We start from the raw sequence: 24,133 nt of genomic DNA, 5'->3' as shown, positions 1-24,133 counted from the left end.
ATTGCTTAAGCAAATTCCGCCCTTGGCAGGACAGCATCAGTGCATTTATCAGAAGCCGAGGGCCCGGGGACCCGGCAGAGGGGCCACCTTTGCCATCTCTGTGCTCTGGCCTGGGGACTGCCTGGACACGAGGGTAGGTGGAGGATAGGCTGTCAGAAGTCTGGGGGGGAGACTATGAGGGCCTCCGATAGTGCCCCCCTCTCCCAGGAGAGGTGAGGGGAGCAGGGAGGGCTGTGATGAAAGGAGAGGGCTTGCTTCCCCTAACTCTCAGCCTGGCCCTCCCGCAAAGTGTTCCGGGCCCACCTGGCTCAGAGGTCAGCGGCAGCCTCCTGCCCCATGCCTCTGCTCCTGACGAATCGGACCTGCTCATAGCTCAAGGTTCATTTCAAATGAAGGAGAAAGCGAAGCCCCACACTCAGGGGCAATCAGCGTACTCCATGATGAATGGAGCCTGTGTCACTCAGTGAAAATGAATATTTCTTTGCGATAATGGCCAGATGGTAGCAACTCTCCGATCCAAATTAAAACATGCATGATAAATGCCAGGAAAACAGAGGAAGACAAAACCCCAACCTGGAGTGAATTCTCTCTATAAATCTTCCCCCTGCGCCCCCCTCCCCCACCGCCACTGCGGCCCTGCTAATAGCCATTAAATTATTAAGATGCGCCGCAAGGAGAATGCCAATGTCAGCGGCACCCTCCCTGCTGCCCGCCTCCGCCCCCTGCCTGTGGGCCTGACTTTGGGGGGGCTGGGGACAAAAGGAGGGTCTGCTTTTAGGCCTGCAGAGAGCCGGGATGGTGGAGAAGGTTCCCGCTTAGAGACGCGAGTGGGAGACTGGCCTCGTCGTGCCAGCACTGAGGGAGGGCCTGGTGCCCAGACAGGCTCTGTGGAGGGTGGAACATGCCTGCCCCCAAGGAGGGCACAGTCTTTATGGAGAAACGAAAAACTAACACACACCGCTTGACTTTATGGCTCAGACAGAGGGCAGGAAAGGGGTCCTGGGCCAGGAAAACCAGTGAGGAACAGCTGGAGAAAGCATTCCAGCAGGGTGGGCTGACCTCCAGCCTCTGCAAAGCCTTCCTCCTCCCCAGGCCCAGACTGGCTCTCCTCTGCTGGGAAGACATGGAGTCCAGACATGGACTCCCCTGGGCAAGTTCAGCCTCAGACCCTCCCTGAGTCCTTCTATAGATCCTCCCTCCATTTCCAAAGACATGGATGAGAGGAATGAGGAGCTGGATAGCCCATCTTGAAGGCTAGGACCTAGCCTCATCCTTTGTGCCTCTGGTGGGCGGCATCGATACTGGGAGAACTTCCTCTGGGCGTCAGCACCCAGCACAGACCCATGAGAAGGCAGCAAGTCATGGAGGTCCGCCCAGAGGGGCTGAGGTGTGAAGGCTGAATACTAGCTGTGTGGTCTTGGGTAAGTCACCTTTCCTCTTCAAACCCTAGTTTCCCCCTCTATGAAAGGGGGTGCTGCCAAGTCGACCCCGCAGGGCTGTTCTAGGGCTTGGGGTACTCTTACTGGAGGATTGGGATGGCTTCATGGGGGGATTGAAGCCCTACTGGATCTATCCATCTTCCTACCAGAACCATAGGGTGGTTTTAGCAGTAGCTGCTGCAGCATTGCCTGAATCCCATGTGCGATGTGCTGGGCTGGGTGGGGAAGGAGCCGGCCTCTCTAACAGCAGGCAGGGCATGTCTGATCAGGAGGGCTGGGCAGCAGCATAGAGAAATGAGACTCTGGGACAGGCCTGGTGGACTTGGGCTGAAGGGCGAGAAGAGACAGGATTTCCCTAGACTCAGACACTGTGTGCGTGTGTGTGCATGCTCTGGAATTTGAGGAGCAATTAGATCCACAGTACACCTAATCTGAATCTTCCAGAACATGGACCCTCCTCTCCAGCGAAACCAATTTTTCTACATTGTTTAAACATCTCTAAGATGCCACATATTCGATGCCACATACGTGTCTCTGTTTTCGTGTCTTTGCCTGTGACACTTAGCCCGGGTGCTACCTCTTGGTAAACCTGTTATCTCAATAATCACCTCTTCCAGGAAGCCTTCCTCGTCCAGCCCCATTCTGGTAATTTACATGCCCAGCACAGCTCTGGCCCAAGACAGTGTAATTTTCATTTGCACTTCACTGGTCACGCCTGGTCGGAGGTCCTCACCCCTGCCACCTCCTCTCTTTTCCCGTGGACTGGACTCTAACAATAAAATAACTGCGGCAGCGGCCATGAGGGAGGAGTCCACGGTTCACCAACTGCGTTCTACCTACAGGGGCTCCAAAGGGGTGTCATCGATCCATTTGCAAGAGGAGGTGGCAGGGCATCCCGTGGAAAGGGCAGGCGGTTTGGAGCCAGAGCACCTGGGGTGACCCAGCACCGTGGCGCTGGCCTCTTGCTCTGGCCTCTTGCGCTGCCCCATCTGGTCGGGTGCCCGAGACTATAGTTTCCACGGCAGCCCTCCTCTCGTGTCTCTCCCCGCCCCACAGTCTTAGACGGCTTCTCTTTGCCTAAATGCATCAATTTAAAGTACCTTCTGGAAATCAGTGCTTTTATACTTTGCCCTCCCCGCAAAGTAGACCCCCTGTTCCGGCCCCTTGGGACCCTACAAACTTGCCTTGGCTCAGGTTAATTTTCCTACCTGGGAAGCTCTGCCCTTCCTCGCTCAAACCCTCTCCCCTGTGAAGGCTGAGCAGGTGTTACCTATTCTGATCGCTCTGGTCCGTGCTGTCTCTCCCTGCACAACCTCACCACTCCCATGTTATCAGGCTGTTCCAAGTGGAGTGAGCCAGGGACAGGGAGGGCACTGGAGACGTCTTGTCCTCATCACGTCTTATTCGCTGCAGCACCAAGGACTGCCTGGCCCAGGAAGGACTGCCTGTGACATTCTCTCTCATCTTGCCCATCTCCTGAGAAAGGGGGGCTCTTCCTCCTGCGTGCCCACACAATCTGGGCAACAGAACGCCATGGGAGTGGCTATGGGGTGGGAGCCAGAGGGTCGTGGTCCCCTCTCTCTGTCATTCCTATTCCTGTCATCAGCTCCTTCAGCCTGGGCACACAGGAGGCAGCTTTTAAATATCATCCAGGAGCCCATTTGCAATGATTAATATCCCATTTCCCCTGAAACAATCCTTTGCTAAATTAGCCGGGGCCGGAGGGAATTTGGCAAGGAGCTGCGAGTCTCAACTTAACTTGCCGAATGGATTAAAAAAAACCCTCAAAAACAAAATGCAGATCAATCAACACCCCTTCCCCCAGCTGAAAACGGAAAGTCCATTTAAACTCAGCAGGTTTGCAGTTAATTATAATTTCGCACCTATGGCAGGAGTTACGAGGTATTTATAATGTGTCTGCCCCACTAGAGCCTCCACAGTGTCTCCCTAGGGACCCTTCCCACCAGCCACCTCCTTCTCCCACCACAAAGACCTGTCTTCACACAGCTGTTGTTTCAGTTCGATTGTGTAAACTAGAAGAGCTTCATGGATTTTTAAAATTTCTTTTTAAAGGGGGCTTGGGAAAGAAAGGAGACAAAGATTCTTTAAAGTTTTAAGTCAGAAAGAACAGGGATTATGAAGAGTAAAACCACAGAGCAGGAATACCTTGCACCTTGATCTACAGAACCTAACAGATAAAAAGGCTTAAACAAAAGTAGGAGGGATTATGGTCAGATATGTAGTAGAACTTCCTGCCCATCAAAGAAGTCAAGTCCAGGGTGGGCCACTTGGCCTGGTGATGAGGTGTCTAATCCTTCAGCCCTTCCCAAAGGCTGATCGCCGGAAGAAGGCCTGCAAGCTCTGCGATGGCCTCTGCCCCAGGCTACTCCTGGAACACCACAACGCCCAGGCCATGCTCAAACTTCCTGACTCAAACTTCCTGAACTGAACGCTGTGATGGCTTTTCTTAAAGATTGGTGCCAAATAAATTAGGGATTCAAGTACACGAAAAATCTGCTGGGACATTGGCTTTGGGGAAAACATTACAATCTACAGCTTGAGAAATTCTGGAGGGAATAGGACAGGACAAGCTGATAAAACAGGCTTCCCAAGCCCTAAAGAGGCTGACTCAGGGTGGAGGGTGAACACTGTGGCTCCTGGGGCCTCTCCAGGCCTCAGGGGTGCTATAGCCCGGCCAGCAAGGCAGTTAGTTAACTGTCCCCCACCTAAAGGTTCACCATGACCCCTCGCCCAAGGCCCCTGGGCCCAGACACAGCCATGGGAAGGGAGGATGGGGATGTTGCAGTCCCCAAGAGCTGAGGATGCTGGGGCTCTGCAGGCTCTGGTCGAGGGTGGGGGGGAGTAAGGAAATGCATCACCCCTAACGCATACACACTCACACACTCACATCCACGGCCTTGCAGTGGAGTCTCAACTGCCCAGCTTCTAGGAGTTGCTGCGGGGACACAGAAGGGGTGGGGGCGAGTGAGGGCCGGGTATTTTCCGCTCTGAAGGCAGACCCCTTCTGCTTTGGGTTTTCAGTCACTGGACCCCTTCTCAGCCCAGGATCACACCCTCTGTGCTAGGGTGGAGTCCATTTCATTCTCATCTCTGCACATTCTGGGGTCTCTCAGACGGTACAAACTGGGAGCCCCAAGGTCTAGACCCAGAGGGAGGCTCCTGAGACTGAGGTGGAGGGGCTCCTGCTGTGGGACTTGACTGGCAGCTGACAAATGAGGCTGTTCTGCCCACCCTACCCCCACCTCCCAGGGGCACCTCACCCAGGAGATCCCACAGGGTGTTCACACCTGTCCTTCAAGCCTTTCCTCACACTTTCCCTGTCCTTCCCCCTTGCACTTCATCTCTGTCAGGGGCTGTCTAGAGCAGAGGTCCCCAACATTTTGGCACCAAGGACTGGTGCTCCTATGAAAATCTGATGCCTGATGATCTGAGGTGGAGCTGAGGCGGTGATGCTAGCGCTGAGGAGTGGCTGCAAATACAGACGAAGCTTCTCTCTCTTGCCAGCCGCTTGCCTCCTGTTGTGCGGCCTGGTCACTAACAGGCCATGGACCAGTACAGGTCTGCAGCCCGGGGGTTGGGGACCCCTGGTCTAGAGTGCTATGTTTTTTTAAACCTTGTTTCCTATTGTCTCAGTATAATTTTAGATTAATCTTCGATGCGCTGGGGCCCTGGCCTTTTGGCTTCAGGTTTCATTGTACACCCCGTACCTCCCAGTCAAGGGCATCCTGTAGGACCCAGAAGCTTTTGTCAAATGAGTCATTTATTGTCTCCTCAGAGAGGAACATTGAAACTTCTGTATATCGAATTTTTATAAAGCGGGACCAGCCTGCACATCCATTTCATCTATATGTTCACTAAACTGATTACCTGCAACGTGGGACTAAAGTGCTAGCAAAGCTCGGAAGTAGAAACCCAGCATCCATTGGTCAACATGGGGCCCCAAGACCTCGCAGCAGCAGAGAGCTCCCCACCTGGGCCCACGCCCCTCGGCTGGTCCCCAACAGCCCCTCCCTCCAAGGCCCCCATGACCACACGTTGTCTGTCTGTTTGGAAATAAAATAATGCTCGGAGGAGAGATGAGGAACTTAATAGGATTTAAAGAGCCGCAGGAACCAGTGGGGCTACAGATGGTGGAGGGGCAGGGAGAATGGAATCAGCCACGATTTTATGGTGGGGAACGTGGCCTCAGGAGGGCCTCAGAGCCGAGTTCTCATGCACTGTGTCCAACCTCATTAGCCAGCCCAGCGGGACTCCGCTGCCACACTAGTGCCGGCCACGGCGAGGGGGGACGGGCGCCCTGAAGATCCTGTTAAATGAACGGGGGAGCAGTGAAAAGCTGCAGGGACTCCGCGTGGCTGAACGATTGGGCCAGAACCTGCTTCGGGGACTCATGTGGAAAAGGACTGACTCACAGGCCATTGCACCTGCCCCCATCCCTCTCATGGCTTCCTGGCCCTGCCCAGGTCCTGCCAGAGACAGGATCGAGAGAAGGAGCTGGTGGGGATGAGCGGATGTGGGGTCCCTTGTCTGGAAATGGAAGAGGCGGGGAAATGAAACCTGCCGTGAGGTCCTTCAGCTCCAGGCAATTCCGAAGGACTCGAGGGGGTATAAAAGAAGTTCCTTCACTTTCTAGAAGCTGCCCTGGGGGTCCCCAGATAGTAGATTACTGTAACTACTACTCCAGGGCCCTCTTCATGGCTGGAGCTGAGACTGTCCCCTTGACCTCTCTTGAGCCTCCCCCAGGCTCTGCAGCCAGTGGGGGAGCAACAGCTCCATGGTGCCCTTCCTCGATTATGGTTTCTCAGGTGCAGCCTCAGCTGCCCGCTTTGCCTCTCTTCCCAGGGCCTGTTCTGGGTCCTTTGGAAGGGTGAGGGATGTGGCGGCAGACCCTGGGAGATGTTTCACCCTGGTGCCGCACCTGCCCCCTTCCGGGGGGGCAGCCCCTCAGCATCTCAAACCCCTTCTTTCCCAGGACACCTTCCTGAGCTGTCTCAGTTTCTGACTTCTCCAACTCATTAGCCGGCCATCTTGCTGTGTTTTCTGTCATTTCATGCTGACGAGATAAATTCTGATGCCCCAGTCTGTGCCCGCCCCCAGCCACTGTGTCCCTGGTGGGTACATTTATTTTCCACCCTATTTGGAGCATGTGTGAAACTGGGTGTGTGTCTGTGGGTGCCTTTGTCAGTGTGGGCCTCGGCATGTTGGCGAGGGTGATGGTGGTGTGACTGCAAACACAGCACAGATGAGGCCCACTTTAGCGAAACCCGTTAACCTATAGATGGTTACTGGCAAGAGGAGGGCAGTTTCTGGTGCTGGGGGCTTTCTAGGGGTGGGGGGAGACAGCATGCGTCTGAATGTGTGTCTGGGAGTAGTGGGGTGAGGGGAGGTGGTATCAGGCCAGTGTCTGCTATACCTGGCCCAGGTTTCAGCTGCAACTTCCCTCTTCAGGGGCCCCTACTTGGCTGCTGACCTTCTGGGCCCTTTGAGGAGATCCCTAAGCGCTCAGACCTGCATCCCTGAAGGGAGCCCCCATGACCTATCTACGGGGGAGAGCTTGTCCAGAGACTAGAGAGGATGAGGAGGGGGTCAGGGCTGCAGGCAGCACCCTGTGGGTGCTCATCCAGATGGCGAGAGTGAAACTGAGGACCTGAAGGGCCGCTGCTTCTGTGGAGACCAAATTCAGATGCTGACCATGAACGAGCTCGTGGGGCAGGTATCTCTGCCTGTAGGAGATAAAGAACACCGCAGAGCCTGCCCTAGGGAGTGTCCTTGTCCCTGAGATGGCCAAGGCAGGGTGGGGGGCGTCCTCCGTCCTCCGCCCTCCAGCCCTTCACCCTCTCTGTCCGCAGCATACCTCACTTCCCTGGTTAATGAATCGGCTGGCTTATTTGAGGTGAAAGTCAGCTTAAACACAACTCCCTTTAGTAAGCTCTGTGGGGTTAACTGGGTCCTTGCAGAGGGACAGCTCCTGACCAGGCCTTTTCTCTTCTGGTTTTCTTTCCCCATCTCGCTGGAGCCCTGGCTCTTGGTGATGGTGGCAGAGCCTGTCTCCTTTCTTCCTGCCCACAGGACATTGCAGCTGGGACACACTTTCTCTGCCTTGTCCTCCCCGCCAGGATCGGCGGCTCTTGCTTCTGATGGAGACAGGCCCAACCCCTTGGCCTTGTGTTCAGGGTCCCATTTTCACTTTGTGTCCCTGCTGTCTCCTGCCAGGTCTACAACTTTTGGTCTCACCTCCTCCAGTAAGTCCTCCGTGCCTGCTCCAGGCCACAATGAGCTCTCTTTTCTCGGACTCCCTCCAGCCCTGGTTTCTCATGGGTCAGGAGCTCCTTGTCCAGCTTGGCTTTGCCTCCCTCACCTGGGACCCTGCTCCTCTCACTTCAGTTGCCTTTAGAATGGGCCTGGAGGCATGATGAATGCCTGTGGTATCTTCCCACTCTCCCCTGAGTCTCAGTGATTGTCCTGGGAGTCTGAGGAATGCAGAGCACCAAGGTGCTGGTTACTGACAGGCAGGGATTTGAATTCTGAATCTGCCACCTTCTGAAACAAGTTACATAGCCTCTCTGTGCCTTGGTTTGTACCTTTAAGTAGAGCCAGTAACTTCCACTTCCCCAAACTGTTTTACGGATTAAACATGTTTGTTTGAAACCCCAGCCCTCAGTGGTCACTCGTAAACAGCAGCTTTACTGGATAGTGAGTCTTCCTATCACCAGGGTAGAGGCCCAGAGTGGGATGCCTGGGCAGGAGCGCATTCTGGGCAAAGAAGGGCCAGAACCAGGACTGCCATCCTGTACTCTTTCCGAGGCGTCCCAGCCGAGCACCCAGCCAGCCCCTCTTCCTTACATTCAGTGCATCTCTGAGCCCTGTATCTTCACTCCAGTCTCTCTGAGGTAAGGTTGGAGCCAAGCCCATACCAGAGAAAAACAAATAAGCCCCCTGACCGTTCCCGACAGGATGGCGGCCTGTCAGCATCAGCTAGCAATTCGTATTGGAAACTGGAGCACACGCAGACCTCCTGCCACCCTTCTGCATCCACACATGGCCCCGGACTCCTCCTCCTCTGAGCGTGGGCCGATGTGACTACGGGATGCTTCTAGGAGCACGAGATTTGGAATAAGAAATTGGGATCTTGATGGGACTGCAGTGGGCCTTGGCCTCCCTCTGTGGTGGGCAGGGCCAGGAGATGTCTTCTTCCTGCCCCCTGGCCCGAGGCATGAACTTCAAATCCTAAGCAGAAAACTCATCTCTTTGTGCTGCTCCTGAGCATTCAGGTGCACTTGGAATCCTAAGGGTACGTCCCATGTCCTCAGGGCCTTTGGGAATGGTTTCTGGAGCTGGTCAGAGGAGAGCCAGGGCGGGGCAGACCCACCCTTTTCCTTCGGGGCCATTTCCTTTTCCCGGCTCCTCCTTTCCCCTCCTAGCTGCGCCCAGAGTCTTCCCAGCAGCCTTGCATCTTCCCCTCGACCCGCTTTCTTCCAGGCCTCTCTCCTTCCCCCTCCTTCTGGTCCTTTTCTTTTCACCTTCCTAAGCTCTTCCTCTCCCACTGAGTCCTACTCCTCCCTCCACTCCCATCCTTGCCTTCATACCCTCCTCCCGTTCCCATTTCTTTCATTTTTTTAAATGTTCACCTCTCCCCCATCCCTTCCTCCCAGAAGAAGTATTTAATGGATATTAAATTATTTTAAACTGACTTTCTCTTTTTAAAAACTAGCATGGTGATCGTGCTGACTCAGGATCATCTCACTGTTTAATATTGAATATGCAATTAATAGATAGATGTTTAGGTTTGGCTCTGCTTTCCCCCTTTCCACCGCAGGAAGAATAAAAGAGCTGATTAATCTGGTTTGGGGCAAGTGTCAGAGGCAGGAGATATATAGGAGAAAGGAGATGAGGTTAGCAACTTGCAGTCAGAGAACTATTGCCTCTGAGGCAACGGAAGGGAAGAAGGGTTTGAGTTAGAGCTCAGCAGAGGGGTTCCCGCCACCTCACTCCCATTCTGGAGAAAACTGGCTGGACTTTGAGCTGTCTGCTCCACACCGGATGGGCCCCCTGTTGCCACTTAGGGGCCTCCCTCCGTGGGGCTCGACTCTTCCAGGTGTGGACTCTCCCCTCCTTCAAGGCCACTTCCTCCAAGGCCTCTCTCTGGCTGTCTTCTTCCTGGGGAGCCTGTCTCTGGAACTGCAGGTGGCACTTAGTCTCTGAGCTACCCCCTAGGAAGGGGGGCTCTCGGCTGCATCCTGGCCCTACTACACCAACAGGGTGTTGCAGGTGAGTCATTGCATGATGGGGTGAGCTGGGCCCAGGCCCTGCTGGGCCTGCCTTCCAGAGATGGACTCCAGGAGAAGCCTCAGTTCTGCCATGTGCCACTGAGGAGAAGCCCTGCGTGAGACCCTGGAAGGACAAAGCTCTCACTGCCAGGCCAAGGGCGCCTGGCACGGGGTGTTTGAGGAGCTCTGTGTGCAGAGAAGACTGAAGTAACTTGAGTGCCAGGAAGCGGGCAGGAGCAGCAGTGTAACCCAAGTGGGCTCTACTCGCTCAGGCCCTTTGCGCCTGAACCGTCTTTACCCCTAAACTGACCCATCTCCACTACCAAGGTCCTCTGGACAGAAAGCTCTCGGCGGGTCCACAGGAAGGTGTGTCTGTGCCCTGGGACATGGGGCCCCGTTTGGGAGCCGCGGCAAGATACCAGCTGGGCCCTGGTGGGTGGGATTCAAGGCCCAGGTCAGGAGGGGACCAGAGCCATAGAGGCCACGTCCCCAGGTCAGGCCCTGCTGGGGCCCAGAGGGCAGCCCGAGGGACCACGGATGCCAGGAGCAGGCAGTCTCCTTTTGTGACCGCACTGTGTAGTTCCCTTAGGATTTTGACTCTGAATTTTGCCAAGTAGCTTTTGCCTATTTTACTTTTTGCTCTTAATTTTCTAAAAAACTTTTTTGGGGGCGTCGTGGGGTGTAGGGAGGGGAAGTGAGAGAAAAATTCCTCAGTTCCTCAGCGCCTGCCTGAAGTGAGAGGAGAGCGACCTGTCCATGCCCAGGTGGGGACAGCCAAGGGGCAGAGGGCATGGTGTGGGCACAGGCGCCGGGCCCGAACCCGGGACGGCAGGTGCTTGGCAGAGGAAGCCAAGAGCCTGGCCTGGTCGAGCCTCTGTGTGCACTGGGGGTGCGCTCCCGGCGGTGAGGAGGACCGAATCTCCTCTCAGAGAACGGGGGCCCTGTTTTTGGAGCGAGGCCTGCTCTGTCCACTTTCAGACAACTCCATACCCCCCTGAATCGATCTCCAGGATCTCCACCTCAGCGGTCCAATGCTCCCACGGGCAACCTTTCTCAGATTTGCCCGCTCTGCCCTGGACCATCCATTTCCAATCTTTCGACCAGGGAATCTTTAAACTGGGCAAGTCCCATCATTGGGGGTTTCCTTGGTGACATGGAGGTGGGCACACCTTTAAGGTGTCCTAAAGGGGGTAGAAGAGTGTCCCAAGAAATGTAATTGTTTACTCACTCAAGGAAAGGACTGAACCCCACCAACCAGCAGACACCGTGTCCCAAGAAATGTAATTGTTTACTCACTCAAGGAGGAAAGGACTGAACCCCACCATCCAGCAGACACCAGTCATACCCCCTCCCCTTCACTGTCTCCCCACCATCACCCAGAGCTCCAAAGCCGGGTCCCAACCCCGACACGGGACAGGGGAGCAGGAGGAGGCAGCAGGGAGTCGCTGCATGGCCGCATTGGGGAGAGGGAGGGAAGGAGTGGGAGGAGGGGGACAGAGACAAGTGGGCCCTCACGTGAAGGGGGCTGGCGCAGGCAGCTACTACCTCCTCGGCTCTCGCTGTCCGCAGGCTTCACCTGGATCGGCCGGTTCATCTGCAACAGAGCACGGGGGACAGTGTTAGAGCAGGCTTGGGGGCGGGGGGCAGATACACCCACACCCAGAGGTGCACAGGTATTCATAGGTAGATAGGCACACAGACCACAGCTACAGACACGTACGTCCAGGCACCCACACAGCTGCAAACCTGCATGTCTTCTCTAAGGCCCCCCCCTCGCCTATGCAGTATCTGGGGCTCCATTGTTGCAGGAGGGTTGCTCTGGGTTAGAGACGGTGTGGTGTCTCCATCCCAACTTTGAGCAGCTCTTGCTAGCCTGCGATACCAGAATTTGCGATGTCCCCACAGTGCAGCTCTGGTCGACCCTGGTTCACAGCTGGCTTTGCAAAAACGACTGGTCTCTTGCTGCAGACTGCCTCCTGCCCACGCCTGGCATGGCAGCACGTTTCACCCCACCACATGCCATCTCGCATATGTGGGCTGTGGGTCCTGGGGTCCCAGAACCTCTGGGCTAGGGCTCCTGACTGCAGCCAGGTCCCTCGGGTGTGTGTGTGTGTGTGTGTGTGTGGAGTGGGCGCAGGCACTTGTCCCCCGTGGTTGCGGGGTGCCAAGAGGACACCAGGACACTTCCTGATTCCCCGAGCCTCCGGGCTGCCAGCCTCTCTCTGGGATCAGCTTCATGCCCAGCTCAGGCCACTAGGGGTCTCTGAACTCCAAGCATCCCAGCTCCGCAGCCTGTCTTTAATTCTCCCTGATGCTGAGGCACGAGGGGGGGCTCTCCAGCCCCGAGGTCCTGAGATATTTCAAGCAATAAAATGGTAGGAATCACACAAATAGAATCATAGTTTATGTCTTTGCTAGTGCTTTTTCCTGCCGTGCACCCGGCCCCTCCCCGATCCCTGATCACATCTGCATATCTCTCTAAAACACAAACCCTGAGAGCAGGCAGGAGAGGCACTAACACCCCCATTTTACAGATGGAGAAGCTGAGGCAGGGCCACGCTGGCAGGATGGCCCTGGGAAGCTGGATCTGCCAGGGGCTATTTTGGAGCTTCCATCCCACACCAGGTGACTTTTTGTTGCCAGTTCCCCTAGTGTCCGGAGGCTGGACTAGCCAGTCACGAGCTTCCTCAGGCCTTCTGGTCTCCCGTTCGAAGTGAGTTTTGGCTGCATCAAGACAGCTGGGTGAGGAAGTGCGGGTGCTGGTGAGTCAGCAAGGTGGCAACGGGGAAGGGCAGATTCACTGCCAGGAGGGACACGGGCAGGGTACAGAACAGAGAAAAGAGGCCAGGTGGCCAGGAGGACAAGACAGGACACTGGGGGCCAGTCCACTGATAAGGGGTCAGGGTGCCGTTGTTTGCCACGTGGCTCCCACTTGGTACACCTTAAGGAGCTGAGGGGAAGAAAGGTGCTCTGTTTCTGTATGTAAGCTCTGCCAGCAGAGGAAACTATTGTGTCGCGGAGAGCTCCAGTCACAGAGAGAGGGAAGATGGACATAATGAAGTTCCTGGCTTCACTTAGGGGGCCCTGGCTTCCCCACACGCCACCTCCATTCCAGAAGGCTGAACGGGCATTTGGCTGTAGGCGAAAGGCTCCAAAAGGCCCTCCTTGTTTCCCATCAGTACTTTCGGGACTCAGCACCCACCCTTTCCTAGACTGCCCCTTCCTCCTAGAACACCCCTTTGTCTTAGTCTTCCCCAAACCTGCAGTATTGTCCTACAGAAAGGCCCCATAACTGACCTGGACCCAGTTCTGGCCATTGTCTTCCTTGAGGCATCTTTCACAGCTCTCTTGCTTGTGTAATTATTACACTTCTCTGAGGTAGAGAGTGTTCTCTCTCACGCACTCATGACAAGCCAGAGCTCCGAGGGGCAGCACATCTGGGATTCAGCCGAGACAGGTAGGCACAGTGCTAACAACACAATGGTGGGTCGTCCCGTCTATACTTAATCTCATTTGACCCCAGCTGCCCTTGGAAGGAGGGAGCCCAGGCAGGAAGTCAGTGGAGACAATGTCCATCTGGCAAGGGGAGTTTGGGGCCAGGTTCTTTGGCCACCAAATCAAGGACAGCCTCTTCAGCATGGCCTCTCCCATCTGGCCCCCACCACCTCTTGCATCATTCCACTCTTTACATTCCAGTACCTTCCTCCCCCAAATCCATTCCCTTAACTTGCAAGCTTGTCTCCCACACCCCCCGCCAACCTCCTCTTGACTATGAAGGCTTCTTGGTACCCCTTTGGGAAGCGTCCTGCAAAAAATTTCTCTTTTCCATTTAGAAGGTAGAGCAAGGCTGAGAACTGAGTTGCAAGGAGGGAAACTCAGGTATCCCAAAGGGCGCACAACACCGCTACACCCAGAGGAACACGAGTAGCTGCTACATGGCTTATATTGTTGTATTATCATAACTTCCACTATGATGCATGCAACTAAAGTTGGTCCAACTTTAACCAAGGAAATGGGAGTTTCAGAGAGGTGAAGAAAGTAGCCCGAGGTCACCCAGGTGGCAAGTGATGATATTAAGATGAACCAGGACTCTCGACACCTGACTGCATGTTTAGGGGATGCTGGAAACCAGGCACGACAGGCTTGGGGATGGTCCAGGAAAGGTCAAAGCAGAAGAAGGGAGAGCAGGGGGCCAGATGGAGGATTCGGACTTTCCTAGCAAGGAGGGAGAGAAAGGTATGGCTGAGGAGCGGCAAGTAGACGTGTATGAACCAGACCCAGCTGGGCTCCGCCGCTGTGGAGATGAGGAAGGGATGGTACCTGGGTGTTTGTGACTGAGTACTCTGCCCCGGGCTTCCCAGCTTAGGCCTGATGTGCTCCCTGCTCGCCACCCGTGGAAGCTCTCCCTGACCAGGCCTCCCCCACAACTTGGGGCCTCCACGCAGGCCCCGCTGCTTCCCTCTAATTTGACCACGGGCTTCCTGGGTCTTGTCCAACCTCCCACTTGCCCTCAGCCATGGGCTAGGTACCCACAGACTGGCAGAGGGAATTGAGTTGGCTCCTGGGTCATTTTTCATGTCCCATTATGATCTAGAGATGGTCAATATCCAGACAGCCTTTGCAGGGCTGTCAGAGAGGTGCCAGGTAGATGGAGAGAAAAAATACGGCTGGTGCTTTCTTAATTCTTAGCAGAAATAAAGTGTCAGGCCCTGTTGGGAAGATTTCTCTGCTGGAGCAGGCTCTGTACAGATGCCTCTGGCCTCTAGGGAAAACTTCCCTCAGTCAGTGGCTCCCTTCCCTGTTCCAGACTCTGGCCCCATCCGGCCTCACCAAGGTTTGGTTTCACCTTGAGGAGGGGGGAGTGGACAGACTGAGCCTGTCCTGGAGAGAAGAGACCAAGCCTGGGTGCGGAAATGGCCAGTGAGGAAGGGGACATCAAAAAAGGGGAGAAAGGGTAATGGAGAAGAAGGTGGGAAGGGCATGTGTCACCTTCTGGTCCTTCTTCTAACTTTGCACCCTAGGACCTTGGCCATGGCCTCAGGACCTCTCAGCCACGCAGGTCCTGGGGCATTTCTTACAGATGAACATTGTGCTTCCAGGATGCCAGAGCCCACTTCGTGGTGCCTTTCCCTTCCCCACCTCGTGCTCCTCCGTCCAACATCCCCCTCAGCCATGGTGTCGTCCTTCCAGGAGGGCCAGGGGATAGGGGCGGGTGCGGACTTGGGCTGGAATGCAGGCACCTTCCTTGCTGATTCTCTTTCTGAGGTATCATCAGAGTCCCCATGTGCCCCAGTGGTCTACAGTCCTGATCATGCCTACAGGTGCCTGAGCGGGGTTTGGTGACTCAGGGTGACATTCCCTGGGACAGGAGCAGCTCCCTGCAGGCTTCTGGAGTCAGGCCTCCGGGGACACATCACCAACTTTTGTCTACTATGTTTCTGCTCCTGGCCCAGGGCCCTCTCAGGGGGAGTGAATGGTGGTCCTGGCGCAGAACTGGGCCCCTCCCTGCTCCCAAGCACAGCAGAAGGCAGCAGGTGGGTAGCTCCCTCCCACCCAGACCCCTTCTGCTCAGGCTCTGCCTTCCCTCCCCCTACCCATCTCTGCCACTTTTTGCATCAACACATATCCATGCATTAAACAAGACATTCCATTAATTTCTTCATCATCATAACTTAAGCTGGGACATACCCTTTAAATATTCATTCAGCTATGAAAACTGGGCATTAAAATTTTAATAATGTCAAGCTCATTTGAACCAGGCTCCTTGGGGACGATTACGATACAATTAGAATAAATACAATGATTGAGCCGGTCTAGTGGCTTTACCTGTCCATGCAGCGTGGCTCCCCTGAGAAGGAGAGGCCCGTGGCCGATGGGCAAACAGACAGACTGACTGACAGGCCAGCCCAGCTCTTAGATTAGACCCTCTCTCCTGCTCCCACATCCCTTCCCTCTTGCCTCTGTTCCCAGCTGTCATTTGGCAGCTGCCACAAGTGTCTGCAGGTCTCTGCTGCTCCCTGCCCACTGTGGGCCAGGGTGCAGGAGCTACCCTCTCCCATCCGGCAAGATGACCCTGGTTAGCAGGGCAGTCCCAGTTACCTCTTTCCTTGTCCTACTGGTACAAGCTGGGCTGTGCTCCTGGGCTTGGTCATGTGTGAGAGCCATTTCCCCATCTGAATCTCTTCTTGCCCCCATTCTGTCTGTGTGGTTCCCCCAGGCTGGAATGAACACCCCACCAGAGCAGGCAGGCCTACAGAGGGGGCCAGTGGTCCCTGAGAGCCCAGATGTGTTCTGCCACCAGACCAGGAAAAGATGGTCTTCACCTGGCTTCCCTTCATCTGCCACCACCCTCCTGAGGGCCCCCTCCACCTGTCTCCTCAGGCACTTGAGCCCTCTGCTTCACACAGGGCCCCGCTGTGGTCAACTCAGAGCTGTCTCACAAATGAAAGAACCTGGAAAGCTTCCTGTTACTCCTCATTGGCCATCCAGACCCCACTCTTCCTCAGTAAGACTTTCCTGGTTATCACTCAGGCCCCTAGTCACACTCGGCCCTGCACCACTTTACCTTTCTCTCTCTCTCTCTCTCCCTGTCAGCCCCCCACCATGTGCATGCACACGTGCATGCTTGAGTAGTACTCTTAAAAGGATTCATGTAGGTTGGGGATTAAACAAGATAACGGAGGAAACTGTATAGTAGGCTCTCAACAAACATCAGCCTCCACGTTGTTTTTTAATACATGACCCAGAAATGCCTCAGGGAGGTCTGGACCAATGTTCTGCACAATGCCAGAAAAAGGGGAGGGAAGGATGGTTGAGGGGACAGCCAGAGTGCTCTCCAGCCAGCAGCTGAGCCCGGGGATGTAGTTCCAGGGTGGGTGTCCAAACCTCCAAGCCGAGGCCCCCTTCCGGCTCCTTTTGGGATGTGTGAGTGCCTGGTTATGCCCAGCTCCCTGCTCACCAGAAGGGCTTGCATGTCCCCAGACCATGAAGTCATGTGGCGTGTGGCCATGCCGATTCTTCTCTCATCCAAACCTGCAGGCTTCGCTGGAGGCAGCTCTTATCTCGGTCCCTGCCCACCGACGCCTGGATGTGCTTGTGACAAGCCCGGCTCCCACTCCTCGTCTGTCTCGCTGTTGGTTCTCATCCCCCCAGAGAACGCTGGTTTTATGCTGTCTGCCCCCTACCACAGCATACACGATGGTCATAGAAACGGTGAAGTAGCAGACCCCGCGTGCTGGGGCCCATTGGGACGTCTGTGCCCCAATCCCGAGGCATCACTGCTCTGGGAAGAGAAACATAATTTGCAAGTCCCTTTGTTGAAAAAGCAAGGAAAAAAGGATCATTAAAGCACTAAGATAAAGCTTTTCCTTTTTTCCACAGTCTCTCTCTTTCCTGACTTGTCATGGTATTTTTATTTGCTATTTGATGTCGTTTTAAGTAAAGACAAATATAAATTTCAAATTATTAGCATGGATTCAACCATTCATCTTTTTTTGTGTGTGATGTCAGTTTTAAATGCAAATATTAGAACATTTAAGTCCCATGCAGAATCACCAAAATTACACAATTTGTTTTTTTGTGGCACGTGCCGGGACAATGCCTTGAGCTGGCTGGAGGAAACAAAGGCAAGCCAGACTTAGACACGTTAAGGAGGAAGAAAGGGTCCCCTTAGGTATGGAGACGTCTCATTGGTACCCAGAGCTCCACCCTGCAACATAGTGGGGCAGAATGAAACTGAGGACTGCGGAGTTCCCCATTCCACTGACCACCGGCAGACACGTTGCAACTCAGCTGAGGGTGGGTCCTGAGAAGTCAAGCCAGACTTCATCTCTGCCCATGGCACCCCACAGTGAACAGGAAACTCTCAAGGGTATTGGAAATGCTGTGCCAGGGACATTCTAGGTACCAGGGCAAGAGGCTCACCCCATTAAGACATGGCCTCTGTTAGCCAGCCAGACATGCCACAGCGCTGTCAGTCTGAGGTACCACAGGTTGAGTGGAACTGGTCCTTCCCTGACTCGTACCCATGCCACCACTGCTGACTGGCCTTGAGGGCAGAGTGATTGATTGCTTGTGAGGCCTGGGATGTGTGTGGATTGCGCAGGTGCTGGGAGGCAGAACTGCGCATGAGTAGAGGCCTCAGGCCCCCGTCATGCGCTCCTTCGTCCCACGACTGCATTTACGAAACAAGGTCGAAGATAAAATTGAAAAACTTTGAAGAAGGTGACTGTAGAGCGCAAAACCCCAAGCATGGAACCCTTCTGAGTGTGGGGCTCTTTGTGACTGTGTGGGTTGCATGTCCATGAAGCAACCCTGAAGACAATGCCTCTCTGGGCCCCATCGCCCTGGAAGTTTCCATTCTCTAACTCTAGGCATTAGGCATTTCCTTGACCATCAGGTGTTTTCAGCATTGCTCAGGTCTGTGCACACACACCAGCTATGGAAAGGCTGTGACTCAAGATTTATCTTTTAGAAATGACCTTGGACAATTTTGGAAGGGTAGACTGAGAATTTCCAGTCTTTGATATAAAAGGGCTAGTGGTGAGGAACAACCATCCAATCAGGACAAAGAGCTCACGCATGGGATTATGGGACCTTAGCCTGGCGGCTCTCCAGCGACTCAGCCCTCCACCAGGACTTTGCACTTAGTAAATCGTAATTAACAAATTAATTAATAGAGAAGTTATTTGTTTAAAGCCCCAGGAGAGCAGATTCGGAATCACATGTCCTGTCGGAGTTCCAGTGCTGTGCATAGTAGGCTCTCTGTAACCTTGGAATGAAAAAATGAACCCTTGCCCTGGTCCCCTAGTGAGAAGGGATCGCAGGGGAATGGCGGCAACGGTGCACATTATTTGTAGCTTGTTGTAAATATATTAATGTTGTAATTACCTCCTTAATAAATTGCATATGGTTCATTCCATAGAGAGAGGTTAGAAATTCAAGGAAGTCTGCCTGTCGTCGTCATAAAATTCTGACCCAAGGACACTCCCAGTGGTAATTGCAGATTGACACCTGCCTGGTGCCCCCTGACCACTGTCCAGACTCCAGTGCCCACCCTTCCAGAGTGTGAGTGGCAGTTCCCAAGGGCTGCCTGTGGGTGCAGCAGTTTTGGTCCCTTTTCTGCCTGGCGACCTACCAAGACTCCTCAGCTCTCAGCTTCGCCCTGGGCCTTTCAATCCAAATTCAGTGTCCTTTCAAGCTTCCCATCTCTCCTTCATTGCCTTGCCCTGACTTGGGACTATAGGGACCACTATGGTACAAAATTTGCTCTTGCTGCACACAGAACCCAGAGTAGCACCTGGCGCATGGTGGGTATTTAATAAATGCTCACTGACCAAATGAATGACTGAATCCTCTGTTGTGCCCCATCGCCGGCATTGTTTCCCCCTGCCTCAGACATGCCCTTGCGGCAGGAGCGTCCAGAGGCCAGAAGTGGTCACTCGCCCAACAGCTGTTTCCCGCCAAAAGAGAAAAGCCTTTTAATCCTCCCTCCTCCAGCGAAGTGGCACGTTGTTGTATCTTCAGATTAGGAAGAGCTTATTGAAGCAGGGAGCATCGTTTAGAGAGACAGCCAGTGAGCACAGATCAGAAGAACCCAAGGTTCTTGTTAAAATATGCAAGTCCACAGCCCATTGATATGCAAACCCTCCAGATAAGATTTTTTAATAAATCTGGTTCTGCTCCCACTTCCCTTTCTGAGAAGGCCATCTGATTCTCGTTGGATTGGACACATACCGGCATGTAGGCCCTGTCAGCTCTTCACCCCTCTCCTCATTCGGGCCATCCAGCTTGGAGCTGCTCCTGGGTGTGGCTGGCTGCCAGCCAAGGTTCTCAGCCCGTCTCTCAGCAAAGTACTTGAGGTCACCTCTGGGTCACCCACAGGAACCTCTCCCTGTGTCCTCATGCTGCCTGCAAGGCCTCCTCCCTTTCTATTCTTTACCTTTATCCTCACCTCCTCTCACATCTGTCTAAAGAGCAGAGTCCAAAACCTTCGTGTCCTCCTCCAGCAAACCCTCCGCGATTGTGTCCACTCAGGCACACTAGTCAGTTCTATTCTTTACCTTTATCCTCACCTCCTCTCACACCTGTCTAAAGAGCAGTCCAAAACCCTTGTGTCCTCCTCCAGCAAACCCTCCGCGATTGCGTCCACTCAGGCACACTAGTCACTCTGCATCATGGCCTCTGGACTCATTTTGGTCTGCTGCTGTCAAACGTGGCCCCCAGCAGATGAAGGGGAGAGGCCTGGGAAGCAACAGGCGCCCAGTTATCTTAATGACATGGCGGTGCTGAGTGTGGACCTGGATGGGGCATCGGGAGGCATGGGAGGTGACAGTTATCAAGTCCTTCCCAAGCTCCGGAAAGAGCTGACCACAGACTTGGCTCATGTCCTTCTGTGCTCTTTGAAATGAAATGAGAGAGGTAGGCTATGGCCAGGGGTGGGAGCATTCAGGGGCAGGAAAAATAGTAGAGACCTGGGTGAGTTGAGGGAAGGACCGACAGGGTGTGAAAAAAGTGTGAGGAAAGTCTCAGAGTATGTGTATGCGGGCAGGTCAGGCAGAGACGAGGGGAGCGCTATGACCCAAGGGAGGTCTGAGCTTGTGCTGTGGACACTGGCGGCCCCTGTCAGTTTTTGGCAGGGACGACATTCCACTGTGGCCACGTTCAGAAAGAACAAGGGGGCAGCCACGTGCACAGGGGAGGGGAGCTGGGTTAGGGGCGCCTGAAAAATGCCAAGTGAATGGTTAGAGCAGTAATGGCCAGCGTGGTCTTGTTACCTGGTCCCCTCCCCACGTATGGGAAGACAGAAATCCAAGGCTTGTGCATAGGACTGAAATAAAATTTCCCAAGCTGCGCTTTAATTCTTGATTCTAGACTGACCTCTAGCCCCAGCCCATGCCTGGCCTTGTGTGCCTTCCACTTGGAAGGGAGTCTGGGAGGAAAAGGTCGTCAAATCCTAGCTTACTAAATGGTAGAGGCTGAGAGGACACCTTCGCAAGGTGCATGCTGCCTGAGCTAGTGGTCACTCCAGGCAAAGTAGGGTGGAGAGCTCTGTGTATGTGGTGAGGAGGCAGGTGGCTCATGGAGCTTTGGTCCTAGCAGCCCCCTTTGCAGCCCACTAGCCTCCTTAGTCCAGCCCCCACAAACAGGCCCCTGGCAGTTGCTATGCAACAGGCTGCTCCACTCTGCAGTGTCCAGCAACAGCTAGCAGCTCCGCAGGAGCCTATTGGTGGGGTGCCTGGGGCTGCCCCTCCCCTTCTCTCTGCTTTCCTCTCTCTCTCCTCCATCCCTTTCCAGCCTCCACCCTCTCCTTGCTCTCTGCAACCTAAGTTTACAGAATGCTTCCCCCTCATCCACAGGGCAGGGGGTGGATTGGCACAAACAAAGGAAGTACCCTCTAACCCCGGGGGGAAGTCAAAGGTCTCTTCTGCTGGTTTTCAGGAGGGAGAGACTCCATGGTCAGCTTTTTGTTCTCCCTTGTCTCCCTGTTGCTTTGGGGTTGTGGTTGGGAGCCATTTGTGTGGGTAAATGCTTCTTGGCGCTGTAACAAGTGAGGTGGACAGGACCGACGCAGTCAGAAGTCGCTGAGATGGAATACAGTAGTGCAGCTGGGCTCACATGCCTTTATCTCCCAGTCAGGTCCCCCTTGGGTCCACATAGTCAGGGGCAGCCTGTCTCTTTGTCTCCAAGCCCCACGTCTGTCTCACTTGTTCCCACCAACATGCCAGGGCTAACCTGGCCAGGGCGGGAAGACCCTCGTGGTCTTAATTAAGACTTGCTGCCGTGGAAACCAAGCTTATTAGCCTGCATGGCCAGGCTGGTTGCTAACCTTCTTCAGGGTCGTGGTGTGTGTGGATTTTCTTTTTTTTTTTTTAACAGCGGTGGATAGATAATTCTGGATGGAACAAGCCTTGATTTAGTTGGGAGGCCTGGATTTCAGTCCTAGCTCTGCCACCTACTTGCTCGTATGAGATGGGACAATTATTTGACCTCCTAAGAGTCACAACCCCAGAGGGGTATAGAGAGGATTAAATGTGATAGCTCAGTTAACAGTCTTAGCACAGTGCCCAGCACCTCGTAAGTATTCAATAAATGAGCAACAGCTATCTTCTCCTCCTTCTTTCCTCCCTTCCTCTCCCCTCCCTTCTTCTTCTTCATCATCGTTTTTGAGGGAACACCTAACATCTGACTTTTCTGCTTCCCACCCCCTATCTGCTGGGCTTTCTTTTGGACTCTACTAAACTGAAAAGATTGGACAGTCTCTGGGGACGAGCTGAGACCTGGAGGTGGGTGCGAGGGTAGGCAAGTTCATCCCGAACTCAGGGACTTGTGGTCAACCATGCCCCTAAAGCCTCTCCCCCAACTGCCCCAGCTCTGCCCACTCTACTGGACTTATCGGTACTGAACGAGCCTATTGCTTTGATGGGCCACAAAGTTCATTCATTCATTCATTCATTCAATTCATCCAATTCATCCACTCGTCCATTCAGTCCTTATTGCACATCTCCATGCGCCAGGCCCTGTTCTCTGGCACAAGGATGGCACAGCAAATTTGAATGACATGGCCCTTCCCTCCAGGAGCTCTTCACTGAGTCTGCAGAAGGGCCTTGGTGACACGGTATTCAAGCCCACACTTCCTGGGCTCCAGCCATGCATGGAGCCTTCTGTCCTCAGTGTAAAAGTGTAACTGATTCCTCAAACGCCCAGCTACATAGCCCCACACTTGGCAGGAGCCAGCCCCCACTCCTGTGGAAGTCCCTTCCTCAGCTCTGGTGGGTGGCTCACACACTTCAGGGTGTGGGTGGGGGCTCCCTTCTGCATGGGATGTCCTAGCACATTGATCAGCTCTAGTGATGAGAGGGGATGTTTCCAGCCTGAACCACCTCCCCTTATCAGCCCTGGTTCCAGAGTTCTGCAGAGCAAATCAAGCCCACCTTCCAAGGCTGCGTGCGCTCAGCTATGCAGACTTGAGAATCGGTTTCTCGCATGAAAACGTTCTCACAGCCCTCCTTTCACTACAGGATTCTGGTTTTTCCCTGAGAGCTCACACCTGACTAGGGCCTGGTTCTGGGGCTCTGGGGCTCTGGGGCTCTGGGTGTCACAGCAGGGCTCTCTCCAGCTGGGTCTGACCTTTCTTAGCCCACAGTGGGACCACCGCCTTCCTGATTTAGACTCTGAGCCTCTTCACAAGCTGAGCAGGATGAGACTATGAAGGGGAGTGGGTAGCCTGGCCCTGGAGGTTGGACAGACACCCTTGGCTGTGTTACCTACGGCCCACTGTCCCTTTTGCTTCTCCCTGTCTCCTTTCAGCCTATCCCTGAGTTAAATGCTCTGAGTCCTACCCACCTTCACCCCACCAGGTTGCCCTGGGTCTGTGGACCCCGTTGCCGGGCTGAGTCCCCTCCATGACTGGGGGAGGGGTCCTGTCTTCCTCCCCCCAACCCAGGGCCCCTCCTCCCTGTCTCACTGGGGCTCCTTCCGAGGCCTGGAGAGAAAGTCCCCAGGCACATTAAAGGGAAAAACAAAGCCCACACCAAGTAAATGACAAATCTAGAGGAAATCATCACCACGGCCTGATGATGCCGGCCAAGTGCAAATCTGAGTCATCCTAGAAATGGCACCGACATTTGCTTTTGGAATTTGTTTTGTCTCTGGGTTTTAGATTTAATCATTCTCTCTCTCTCCCTCTGCCCCTTGCTCTCCATTTTCTAATATGAGGCTGTACCGCCAGCTCGTCCAAGTCTGTTTTCCTGGCATTAATTAACACAGCACTCCAGCCTCCAACAGGCTAAATGATGAATCAGGTTAAATTCCAGACAACAGCCACACACCGCCATCAATTAGCCATCTCCGGGGCAGCTTCATTTATAAACATCGATCATGGCCCTCCTCCTGGAATGCACCAGGGTCTCTGGGTCACAGGCACTGCCCACAGGCGTGTCAGGCGTAGGTGTGAGTGTGATCACATGTGTGAAGGCTGGAGTACGTGGTGTGTGTGGGGTGATTGTCGTGTGTACATATGGTGTGTACGGGGTGTGTATGTGTGTGGGGTGACTGTCGTGTGTACATATGGTGTGTATGGGGTGTGTATGTGTGTGGGGTGTGCTCAGCTGGAGTGTGTGTGATGTGTGCGATGTGTGTGTTGTGTGTGAGGTGTGTGTGTTGTGTGTGAGGTGTGTGGGGGGGGTGGGGTGCTGGAGTGCATGGGTTGGCTCTTGATGCTGGTGCCCCCTCCTTGCTTCCACTGTTTCTTCTGCTGCTTTTCCGAATCCTCTGCCCTTCCCTGCTCATCCATCCCTGTCCCCTGAACACTGGGCTCTCCCAGGCGCTTCTGGTCCCTTAGCCTCTCCCCTTCCCTCCCCTCAGGGACTGTATCCAGCTTCTTCTCTTCAACTTGCACTCCCATGG

General features: G+C 54.2%; 1 protein-coding gene across 16 annotated transcripts in view; it reads right to left on the bottom strand.

Moving 5' to 3' along the window:
• CELF4 (CUGBP Elav-like family member 4) overlaps positions 1-24,133 on the bottom strand; it is a 294,610-nt gene that overhangs the window by 56,047 nt on the left and 214,430 nt on the right. For 9 of the 16 annotated variants that reach the window (XM_025038707.1, XM_025038714.1, XM_006919954.1 and 6 more), the window contains exon 3: positions 11,273-11,321. In XM_025038707.1, coding sequence (XP_024894475.1) covers positions 11,273-11,321 — 49 coding nt within the window. Of the gene's footprint in view, positions 1-11,242; positions 11,322-24,133 lie in introns of all 16 variants that reach the window. The other 7 variants (XM_006919947.1, XM_025038703.1, XM_025038704.1 and 4 more) reach the window with 1 other exon arrangement.

The sequence above is a fragment of the Pteropus alecto genome, unplaced genomic scaffold, assembly GCF_000325575.1.
Source record: "Pteropus alecto unplaced genomic scaffold, ASM32557v1 scaffold146, whole genome shotgun sequence".
In the NCBI taxonomy this organism is placed as follows: Eukaryota; Metazoa; Chordata; class Mammalia; order Chiroptera; family Pteropodidae; genus Pteropus; species Pteropus alecto.
Note: the sequence above shows the minus strand (reverse complement) of the source record. Positions and strands in the feature narration are given on the sequence as shown.